This window comes from Poecilia latipinna, unplaced genomic scaffold (assembly GCF_001443285.1).
Source record: "Poecilia latipinna isolate Pla-1442-1.1 unplaced genomic scaffold, P_latipinna-1.0 Scaffold2185, whole genome shotgun sequence".
NCBI lineage: Eukaryota > Metazoa > Chordata > Actinopteri > Cyprinodontiformes > Poeciliidae > Poecilia > Poecilia latipinna.
This window is the reverse complement of record NW_015114801.1, coordinates 17,855-29,753: the sequence shown is the minus strand read 5'-3', so window position 1 is coordinate 29,753 and position 11,899 is coordinate 17,855. Positions and strand designations below refer to the sequence as shown.

General features: G+C 37.6%; 1 protein-coding gene across 4 annotated transcripts in view; it reads right to left on the bottom strand.

The window, feature by feature from the left end:
• The window catches only part of LOC106936641 (casein kinase I isoform gamma-2-like), a 42,506-nt gene extending 33,200 nt beyond the window's left edge, over positions 1-9,306 (bottom strand). The window contains exons 1-6 of one of the 4 annotated variants that reach the window (XM_015017769.1): positions 9,163-9,306; positions 5,833-5,997; positions 5,079-5,537; positions 3,427-3,496; positions 864-1,012; positions 540-774 (exon numbers count right to left, since the gene is read on the bottom strand). In XM_015017769.1, coding sequence (XP_014873255.1) covers positions 540-774; positions 864-1,012; positions 3,427-3,496; positions 5,079-5,345 — 721 coding nt within the window. In that variant the 5' untranslated portion in view covers positions 5,346-5,537; positions 5,833-5,997; positions 9,163-9,306. Of the gene's footprint in view, positions 1-539; positions 775-863; positions 1,013-3,426; positions 3,497-5,078; positions 5,998-9,162 lie in introns of all 4 variants that reach the window. The other 3 variants (XM_015017770.1, XM_015017768.1, XM_015017771.1) reach the window with 3 other exon arrangements.
• Between the last annotated feature and the right edge of the window lie 2,593 nt (positions 9,307-11,899).

Sequence of the window (11,899 nt, the reverse complement as noted above, 5' to 3'; positions counted from 1 at the left end):
TGCACAATTGGTGACTGACTAAATACTTATTTTCCCCACTGTAACTGATATACCAGTAATACCTCCATCTATTTTTCTTATTTGATTGTGTTTTCTTTTTTTAAGATTTCTTTCACCAAAACAACCAAACAAAACACAACCCAGAGAAAAGTCCTCCAAAAAAGGGGGGGTTTTTTTTTTTTTTTTTTTTTTTTTTAAGATGATGCATTTCCTAGGAGATCACTAGTTGTCCTTTTTAAACAAGTTATGTTATATTTGTGGCTCTAAACTGGTTCTGTTTAGATTGGCTCTATGGATGGTGAAGGTAATAAGCCTCCTGCTGCAGAACTTCCTCTAAGGCCAACTACTGCCTTATGTTAAAAAAAGACTCCGTTTTGAGTCTGGTTTTCAGGAATTGAGACAAAATTATTAGTTTGCATCACTGATTAATTAGTTTGCAGTGATTAATCAATAAGCAAAACATGTGCCAAAACATAAGGCACATGTTTTGGTCACCACATCTCATGACTGCATACAAAAGCAGTCGTAGAAACACTTACCTTTCCCCAAATGTGTATTGATGCTCATGTATCTGGCAGTTCCAGTCAAACTCTTGTGTTCTCTGTATGGGATATGTTTCTTTGTCTCAGGGTCTATGTATTCTTTTGCGAGGCCAAAGTCTATGATGTGAATGGTGTGTTGCCGTTTGGAGCCGGGTCGGCCCACCAGGAAGTTCTCAGGCTTCACGTCTCGATAGATGAGGCTTCTGGTGTGCACAAACTCCATTCGGGTTATCTGAGGGAGACGACGACATCAGCACCATTTACAACAATCAGATACGAGCTGTTTCTGAGGCCTGAGACTTAAAGAGCTAAATGTCTTACCAGCTGTATGGCTATCATGAGTACAGTTTTTAGAGAGAAAGTCCTGTCGCAGAGGTCAAACAGGTCTTCTAGGCTGGGTCCAAGCAGCTCCAGAACCATGGCATTATATTTCCCACATGGTCCAAAGTAAAACACCTGAGGTACACCCTCTGAAGGACCAGCAGAGGAAAACAGACAACAAAACCATCAATGGCTTTTTAAAAAAAATAAAATAAAATAAAATAAATACTTTCAGTGCACCACACTGAATCTCACGAGAAGACTGAAAAAGGTTAGCCTGGTAAATACCAGCCACTACTTTGTCCAGAGAGTCTGGGCTCTAGACTGTTGAGAAGCGATTCTGTCCTGGAGTGTGGACTGTGTGGAAGTTTGCAATTCTACCCACTCAATAACCTATGTAATACGCTAGTTCGACGTTATGAAGCTTACCAGAAATTGCCTGTGCACTTAATAACCATCCGTGTTATTAGTTCAGGGTTAATTCAATAGTTGGAAGCCTGACCAACACAGACTGAACAACTTCCTTCACTTCTGTTGCTCCCACTGCTGTTTTGGACTTCAATTCCAAAACAGTGCAGGAAATCAACATTCACAACTTCTTATGTTCAATGATTAGCCTGCTAGAAAACCTTCCAGAGGCAATCCAAGTGAATTGGAGAAATCCAACACTGTGCTGTGAAGAGAGATTGGAATCGTGCAGAATTGCATAGGAAGGCAATGGCCAGGCTAAAAAAAGTAAGAGTCATTAACAACAATATTGAAATCTGAAATTGTGGCTTAAATTTAAATGACTTTGAAAGTTTCATTTTACAAAAGTAAGAAGATATGAGAAAAATCTGAAGATTTTCACTTCACCATCACCTCCATCAGGTCAGATGTATCAAACCAAAAAGTAGTGGGAAAAACTAACTGTTTTGAGGCTGCATACCATAATAATTAGAATCTTAAATAGTTCCATCCGCTGCTTTTATACTTGGCAGATTGCAGTTTTCTGGCCAATCGCCGATTACTGATCTTTAAAAAGCCTGACCTGCCGATTATGATTTTGGCTGACACCATTTTTTTTGTTGTTAATTTTGCAAAACATAGCAAGAAAGTTGCTGAGTTGGCAAAAGTGTGGTGACTACTGTTAACTGCAAACATGACCTGGTGGGCGAGTCTCTCATAGCAGAGCAGAAGAGGACGGTGGTTGATTTTTATATCTTTGCCAAGGGAGATAAGATCAGTGGTCAGCTTCAGATCTAACATCTAAGTATCGGCTGATCTCCCAAAATTAAAGACTTGCAAAAGCTTGTTAAGGTTTGTTAGGGGTCCTTCTGATGGCCAACAATACTTTGGTGACTAACAAGAAGAGTTTACGGTTTGACATAACAAGATAACATGTTTTCTGTGTCTGCTCTCTTCTCAAACCCACAGTCAATTGTGGCAGACAGCCGCTCACACTGAGCCTGGTTCTGGTTCTGCTGGAGGTTTCTTCCAGTTAAAGAGGAGATTTCTACAATTTTTTTTCCTACATGCTTGCTCAGGGATTGCTGCAAAGTCAACCACACAATGAAAGTGAGTGCATACCATCAGTGCATGTTCGTCCAGGAGGAGTGAATGCTGCAAGTCAATGACTCCATGCTCTGCTGGGTTTGTTTAGAAACTATTTACCAATGAAATGTAACCAACGTGGAATCTGCTTGTATGATTGGTTTTAGTAAAGTAACTAAAATAATAATTACAAATAATAAGAGATTATTTGTTGTGAATTAAAACTGAATATATCTGGTTTCCATAAAATTAAGAGTTCTGACAAGAGACATTGATCATCATCTCACTGTGGAACGCAGCATAAGCCAACATGTGAACAGTCTGTCCCTGAATTTATAGAATGCTTGATGCAGACCTACTCAGGTCCACTCCACTTCAGCAGTTAAATAAGGGACATTCGATATTATGTGTACTCAAACCTTAAATATATGCAAACACCAACAAAAGTTAGGGAAATTTGGATTTTTGGGTGTTAAGTTCACCTTCTTAGGTGACCTTCTCTAAACATTTGAATGCACATGTTCAAGTGTTCAATGTTTCAGTTCTTCTTGCACAACTTGCTCTTCTCTAACAAGGAGCTCAATGGCAAAATTCACAACAGCAGTTTCATCAGTCAATCATCAATACATTTTCAATCAGAAATGGTATTTGAACAGTCCTCTTCATCGTGATGTTCACATTCTGATATCATGAGGCCAAGATGGCACCAACAACTGATGAACCGTACCTCGGCACTGAGGTTTCAAACAGGATGCTCTCAGACCAACTGACCACTGAGCTTAGAGCGCAATCAGCTGGTTACAACAGAAACTGGAACAGTCACAGGAGGGTATAGACGTGACGCCCTTTAGCTGCTCAACTCCTGGCACTTTAAACACAGATGACACTTTTATAATATATCATTGCAAAGAAAACTTTTGACATTTTCCATAAATTTCACCCAAAAGCATATATCACATTTTGTGAGTGGTGTATGTTCATCCTTAAAAACTAAAAACAGATGCACCTACAAGGCATTGTCATCCCTTACCTGAACTTCCCAGTTGTTTGTAGAAGCGATATTCTAGATGCAATTGTGGTGCTCGGGACTTGATGGGTTCCTGTGAAAGGACCAAATCAGAATCAGAATCATCTTTAATGAATCTTCATGAACAGCACTGAAACCTGTCCAGTTAAATCCAAACCTTTGTGAGAAAATCAGAGATGTGATTCAGTCCATCTTCAACTAAGCTCAGCATTGTACATATTGAATTATGATTTCAGCTCTTTTCACAATTTTGTTTTATTGGTACTAAATTCTTTTTAATTTTTGGCAATAAAAACGAACACAAACTGAAATGCACATAAACAAAAAACACCACAACCACAGAGCAATATTGCACTGGCAGCAACATGCTCTGAGGTTAGTTTTCTCTTTTATTGCCACAGACTCTTTTTTGGGAGGGATTGTCATGAATCACTATGAAAACAGAGTTAAGATCATCAGTCCAATTTATTAAAGCCAAATATTAAAGCCAAATAAGTGATAACATTATTTAGGAACAACAGAGAAACACCAGTGCTGTAACACAAAGTGGCCCCTGGCAACAGAATTCCCGTCCTTTTTGCTCCTACATAAGCTATGCCCTAAAGAGGGCATTACCCTGTGAACTTTACGTGCGTATGTATGTGCATGCAAACAGCTCAAAGAGAGAGAAAAAAACACAGAATCATTTAACCGTAACACTTTAGATGGAACAAGACACTTTGTCAAGTTGGACGAAATCATGAACAGCTTTTGGTCCAAAACTTTCACCTGTCTGCTGGAAGTTCCTGATAAAGAGAATTTTCTTTTCAGCATCACCAGGTTCAAGCATGCGTAGGAATAGAAAAGAATGGCTTCACCAGAAGAAAATGAAAGTATTGTTATGGCTTAGTCGTAGTCAGAACTAAATCTGACAGAAAATCTAAGGGTTCACCAGAAGTTGGCTGTGGACAAGAGATGTCCTCATAATGTGGGATTTGGAGAATTTTGGTGAAAGGGGGATAACGTTACAAAGGCTAGGATGCTGATATACTGCAACTGAAGACTGGATGCTGAAACTGAATGAAAAGTTGTTTCAACTATGTTTTTTTTCTCAGGGTGTGCACCTTTATGTAGTCGGGTTACTGGAGCTTCATGATTTTGTGTCTCTTTTCCAGAATAAAGACAGTGGACTCCCTCCAAGGAGTCCAGTCAAACTTATCAAGTCAGACAGGTGACTAAGAATTTATTTAAAAAGTTCGAGAAGTTTTTTTTATTTTTCTTTAGGTATGTGAGAAACAGGAGACAGGGCAGCCATCTTGACTCTACCGAATCAATCAGGACATCAAAGTGGCAAGTAATTCACAGCTAACAGAAAAATAACTCTCACCTTCTTGGGATAGTTAAACTACATAACACTCAGCACTGGGGTTCTCATTTGTAAGGAAATTACCTTAACGTCTTTAATATCTGAGGACTATTGACCAATTCTGTAAATATTTTTATTTTTTTTATTTTACATTTATTTTACTAGGATTAAAAAAAACACCTTGAGATTAAAAACCTATTTTTTCAAAAAAAGTCCTGGCCAAGAGGAAACAACAAATGCACAACTGTAATGTATTGGATTTAACTATATAAAAACGTTGTTATATACACAGCCTGAAGAGGATTTTTACCAGTTTGATGGCCACATATTCATTGGTGTACAAGTTCTTTCCAAGTCGTAGTTCTCCAAAGTTCCCACACCCGATCTTCTTTCCGACCCGGAAATTTGGCCCAACCATCAGAACTCCTGAGCCGGAGCCAGCAACTCGGCCGCTGTGTCCCGATCTTCCCCCAGCCTTCCCAGACATCCTCTTCCCATCCTCAGCCTCCCCCTTCCCTCCACCTCCTCCGCCTCCACCACCTCCTCCTCCACCTACTCCACGCTTGTCAAAGTCCATCAGTTTGTGGTAGCCTGGCCTCTCCACGATTAGGCTGATTCCATGCACCAAAACAAGCACCAAAACTACTGCCTCACGGCTTGATTTCCAGGTCTTTCAGTGATCCAACTCAGAGGCACACACTTTGGCTTTAAAGGGTGAATTGAATTAAAATGTGGAATCTTGTGCGACAATGGTATGGATTCAAGATGACTAAAATCAAAGAAAAAAGAAATGGATTGGAGTTAAAGAACGGGATAAAAAGCGTATTTGACTGAAAGTGCATCAAATTTGAAGAATACAGAGTGAAGAGGCACAATTAGGAGTGACTTTCTGTCCCCCTTGCAGGGGCCAGAGATGTTAAAGGAAGTTGAAGGACTGATGTGCAAGGATATGAAGCTAGCCAAATGCTGGCATGCTCTATAAAACGAGAAGGGTGCCCTTGTCTAAGGCTTAGACAAGTTGGTCCAGCATGTCAACACTCGGTAAAGGAGTTCAGAGGTTTCACCTCCGACCTTCAGCTAGGACAAGACCTAGAGCTGCTATCTAACTTCCTGCCATACGTTTCAGGAACCGAGAAGGACTTCAGTACCGGTACCAGCACCGCTACTTGGTCTATAGCACCACATAAGGTTTTGGTTCACGGCTCCAGAAATGCTGTACACTGGGAAACCTGAAAAAAACATACAGAAATAGATGATTTAGTTCTCATGTCCACTCATAATGTCATGGATTTTAATATTCAAGTAGTCAATGATTGATCTGTGACTTCATTAAAAAGATCAGCCCATACAACAAAGTTGATTATTTGTGTGTTTTGAAAGATACCCAACAATAACATAACACTCCCAGTTGAGGTCTGTGTTTAAACGCTGCCACTGTTCATACATGCTCTGTGCCAGAATCAATTGCACTGACTTATGCTACATGGCATGAATTAAAGCAATACTTTGTTTCACTGAACACATAAACTCTGTGGTGCAGAGTCTACATTATACTAACTACATATGAAAGCAGCCCGTTTCTGCTGCACAGTCTTTAAACTGTGTCCACTTTTATCCACATTCAGCCTTTTACTCATCTTCTGTGTCTTATCTACATAGAATAACATCAGGCTGCGAATCTGTTAGAAAGATGCCTGAAAAGCAGTGATAGAATTTGCTTTATCTCACTGACTGACTTTGTGAAAAAGGCTCAAAGTTAACTTTTTTTGATTTAAAAAAATAAGTCCAAGGAAAGATAAATGTACATAACAGAAAAACAACATAATACATGTAAAAATATTTCATTTCCCATTGGGATTAATATATATTTTAATTAAAATTTAAATCTGCAAAAATTGGAACAGGCAGACCAAACTTTAAAAAAAATAATAAAATCAATATTAAAGATCAGATGTAGAATTACAAACAAGCATTTATAGTGACTATTAGTGTCCTTTATATTATGGTGATCGTTGAGCAGGAAGCTGCTCTGTGGATTAAATAAAGTAAATACTTTTTTGATGTGTTTTTGACCTATGTTGGCATGTGAACGACTTTTTGAGGAGAATGACTCTTTAATCACAGCTTAGTGAAGCAAAAACTGCAAATAAATTCATAAGGAAAAAGTATAATCAACCCAGCCTAATGAAAGGGCAAAGGAGAAACAAAAGTCTGTAGAGGAAGAGGAAATGTCTGAGACAGAAGTTGAGTCTGTCAATGCATCCATGCTGATGTCATTAACAGGAAAAAAACAGAATGACGTGACCCCTGTAGCACACAGTGACACCAGCACAGTAATAACAAGCTTCCCTCCTTTATTGTTTATGCAATTTCTCAAAATGCTTAATAGAAAAAAAAACATAACATATACGGTTTGTCAGATCATCAACAGGTATTGGTATGGGTAATTAATAGATCAAACAAAAATCTGAGGACGAAGGCAGCAACTAGTTCATTTTTTTAGGGAATTCTGTGCATAGAAAATAACTACTTTGTAAGAAAATAAAAAAAAGCTTCAACAGTGCAGATGTATCAGCTCTTTGCTTGAGAATCTCAACTCATTGTGAATGAGGGAACCATAATCAGCTGAATTTAATAAGGTGGGAAATTAGGTTGCTTTAAAGTTAACAAAATGCAGGTAGGCTAAAATCAGATTTCATAACAAAATGTAAAAAAAAAAACAAAAACAAAAAAAAAAAACAATGCTGCTTGGCTAAAGTTAGATCTAAGCCTTTAATTATACCCTTCAAAGCAGGTCAGGCTCTGTTGTTGTTTCTGCCCTCCCACAGCAGCCTCTGTCAGATTGAGCAACTCACAGGAAAACAGATAATCAATGGTGTTCTGTAGCTAGTGGTAAGGAAGGGTTAGACACGTTCACTCCCACTACATGGTGCCCCGGCACAAAAAACCAAACAATAGTCGAATTAGGAGATCTCATATAAATGTGGCCTAAATAAAAATAAAACAGCAAATGTTTGTGCATCATGCTTATTGCACAATCTTCAACACAGTCTAAGGTCCTAAAGTACGGTAATCAGTGTAATCTTTTTGCAAAAGAAAACTAATATGAAATTATGTGAAAGAGACATTAAGAATATAAAAAATATACAGCTTAACTAATTTCTGTTTAAAAGATGAGCAGGAAAACGGACCAAGATATTAAATTTAGTTTTTATTTTTTAAATCACCTCAAAAAGGTGGTGAATCTTCCCACTGTGCAACGCCTTGCTGTGTTTTGCATCATGGCCTCCACTGAGCTGTCAACATTGAGCCAAGCAGTGGTAGTTTTATGTGTAGTCTGCATTCTGTTAATCTTACGCCTACATGAGAGCACAAAACCTCAAAAGCAAAAGTATTTTTTTCCCAGCATGCCACTGGCTCAGAGCCTGACCCACATTACTGAGCAGAAGATTCAACAGTTCGAGCACCACAGGAGAAATCTCATCAGCAGAGACCAAAACACTCTCACCTCTTATTCAACCCTTACATTCACTTTTGTCTAGGAAATCACTGACAAAAAACATTTACACGTGCTGAGCAGCAATGGCGTACTGTTTGATTATACCTTGTACACAGCAAACTAATGTATGCGTGCAGCTCGGCGCTGAACTGAGTCCCTTCCATTGGTGATCAGAGCTCTTGATGTTCAGGGGAAATACTGAACATCAACATGGCCTTGGTTTACCACCCGAACTCCACTGGACTTCATTACATCCTACTCGCTTCATAACACGACTTAATAGGAGAACCAGCGGTCACACCAAAGTCAGACTTTTCGCATCAGCATGTACTACTATTTTGTACTTGGAGACGAAAAGTTTGTGCGATGAGCTAATGTTAGCTGAACACCTAAACATTCAGGTTCAGCCTGGCTACTACTGTAGGCCTGCTCTTAACATTTGGTACTTGTTTATTCATTAAACCCCGTATTTCTTGTGTTGTTGCACGGCAAGCTACACAGAAAGAAAACAGCACAGGAAGTTGGGTTTTAGGCCACAACAGTTTCTGTGCTTGGCCTGAAGATGTTGAGGTTCATTGAAACAAATTTAAAGTCGCAGTCTGGAGAAAATATAGCGGCAAAAATGACTCGCGGTTCCGCAAGGGAAGACAGGAACCATATGAAAAATGGCTGCGAACAGTTTAGCTGGATAACTATATTATCAATCATAAAGCTTTCAATAGCTTCTGAGGTAGCAGTGAAACGTAGCTTGTCAGAACCTACCAAATGCTAACATGTTAGCTAGCTAGCTCACTAGCTACCGCTGACTTTCTGCCTTACACCTCATCATACGGAAACACAACGAACTCACTCCTGCCTATACATTTAACCAGAGTTAAAAACAAGTCTTACATACCTTAACTGACTGTGTGTGTTCTTATACTTCCTGTTTGACATTAACTATGATGGTTTTCTTCGACTCGTTTCCCTGATCATCTCTTTTACTGTGCATGTTTGGCTAACCAACTACAAAGCTGCGCCAATGACCTAACGCTGTTTGCGTAGATACAGTTGAAAATGTCGGTCCTGAGAGAAAAACCGAACGTAAATGTACTTGAATAAAATCTACATACATTTTGCGTACCTGTATGTGTGAGAAAAACAGTAGGCACAAACTGTTTGAAACTTTTTTTTTCCATATCCACTGATCTACTCGGAAAGTTTTTTATATTAATGTATTGGCTCATTGTTCTTGTATATTTATTTGAAATAGAATAACCGCGGAAGAAAATAATGTGCTTTTGTATACTGTAAAACTTAAAATATTAAATTAATTTCATTATCGGAACAATTATTTAGATAAGTACACATGATTCCCAATCGGATATATTTTTATGGACAGAAAATCACTTCAATTCAAAAATATTTTATCCCAAAAGGAAATTAAATGTTGTCATAACCCATATCAAATTATCTTCAGAGTTGTTGTGTATGCATACAGAACAACTATTACTGCTTGTTTATTTCTAGCCAAGAAAATCTACTTAAAAGAATAAGTCACTACATACATATTATTATCATTAGCAAGGGACAAACACAATTTAAATATGTTATTTTTTTAAACTAAAACTGACCGAAATGCAATGTTACATTAAAAGGGAGAAAGGGAGAATCAAAATGCAGACAGTTTCACCAGGACGCCTAAAGTGAGAAGCCCTACCTCCCCTTCCTTAGACAGAGTTTGGGGAAGAAGACGAGAGCTGATCCTATGAGAGGCCTCATGGGCCAAAACTTGCAAACTCTCACATGTTCTATCAAACTCTTACTATATGCTTTTGCTTTCAAACTCTTATATATATATATATATATATATATATATATATATGAGCAGTTGCAAAGAGTGCAAAAAAAATGAATAAAGTGGGACAACGTTGTTGTTTGGACTTTCACGGTGTTCTTAGTTGTGTAGATAAGAGTGCTGAACAATCACACGCGTATTTTTCCGCCAGGGCGGTGCGGAGCGGTGAGGAGGAAACCATATTTGATGGACAAACGCTAATCTACGTGTAACGGGAAGTAACTGATATGCAGAGAGAAGTAGAAACATGTTGGCGCTGGTGATAAGTTTGATCTCCTTGATTCCAGCTAATGGTGAGACTTTTATTAATTTTGAATCAATGAAACAACGTACATACTAATTTGATGCACATGCCAAGTGCTGATTTACTTGTATTTTGTAACATTGAAGTCCATTATGGACTTCAACGGACTTCATATTATGCTATGAAGTCCATTCAGTTTTAGTATTTTCTTCTTCTTCATGTTAGAAGAGCCTCAATGGTCTTAGATCTTTAGATTTGCGTGAGGTACCATAAACATACTTTGCCTAATGTTTCTGAACACTTTGGGATTATAAACTAAATTTAACTGCATTGTGATTGTCACATTCATTACATTGTATGTAATGAATGTGAATCTGTCTATGAAATTTGACTGATTTGATTATACATTTTCATATGTTAACTGTGTGTTAAAAAAACAAATTAAATTCAATTGATTTTAACTCATACAGTTACACAACAAGGCTAATCTACAAGACATTAGTTAAAAAACTACCTAAAAGAGGAATTAAAAGCTAGACTTATCCAGACTCATGGGAAGTACTGCATACAAATGTTATGATATTAAGCAGCTGCATGCTTGATTCCACAGGAGCTGCTCATGGAGCTGATGTGAGCATTTCACCTGGAAATGGTTTTAAATATCGAGTCGGAGTAGATTTCAACTTGAGTTGTAAATTTACATTTTTATCCTCCATGCATTTTGCACAGATGTGGAAAGAAGGTGAAAGAAAGGTAGGTCAAAAATATTTTTCAGATTTCACAGAAATGTTGTGATGAATTAACTCATTAACAAAAACTGTGAAAAACTTTACTGCTTTAACTAATTTAACTTAAATAAAAAAGTCAGTTGCTGAAAAACAGATCTAAAATGGCCTCCAACATGTTTAAGTTCTAAACCCAACTAGAAACATAAGATTCTGAAAGTTGAAAGATCTAGTTATTATTGCAGTTAATTAATTAAATTAAATGTACCAATTTAATTCCTTTGAAAAGTAAAATTAAAACAAAAATTAACTAATTTGTGATGTAAAATCAAAACAATTAGGGCATGAATTATGTGTTACCAGTATAGTAGAATGTTTGATACATTTGAACTATTTTACTTTCTTTCATGAGTCTTTTTGTTTTTGCTTGTCATTTATTCTGAATGGATTATTTCAGGATGTTACTTTTTTACTACAAGTTTTCTGTACTTACTTAACTCAGAGTTGACTTAGTTCTTTCTCGTGTTCGGTTCTTTGTTCATTGGCTTAGATTCTTATTCTAGTATTAGTCTTTGGTTTTTCGTTCAGTCAGGCCTGTAGTGACCTGTTCAGTTCTTTCTGTACTCCAATTGTGTGAGTCATGCAGTAGTAATCAGTCACACCTGCTTCTAATGTCCCATATCCACCTTCATTTAACAGAAAATGTGGTTCTGTTGTGTGTTTGTTCCAGTCTATTTAGTCTTCAATTCTTTCTTTGTCTCTTTTTGTAAGTCTAGGACTTACACTGTAATGTATATATTTTTTTAAAATAAACATTTTACGTACC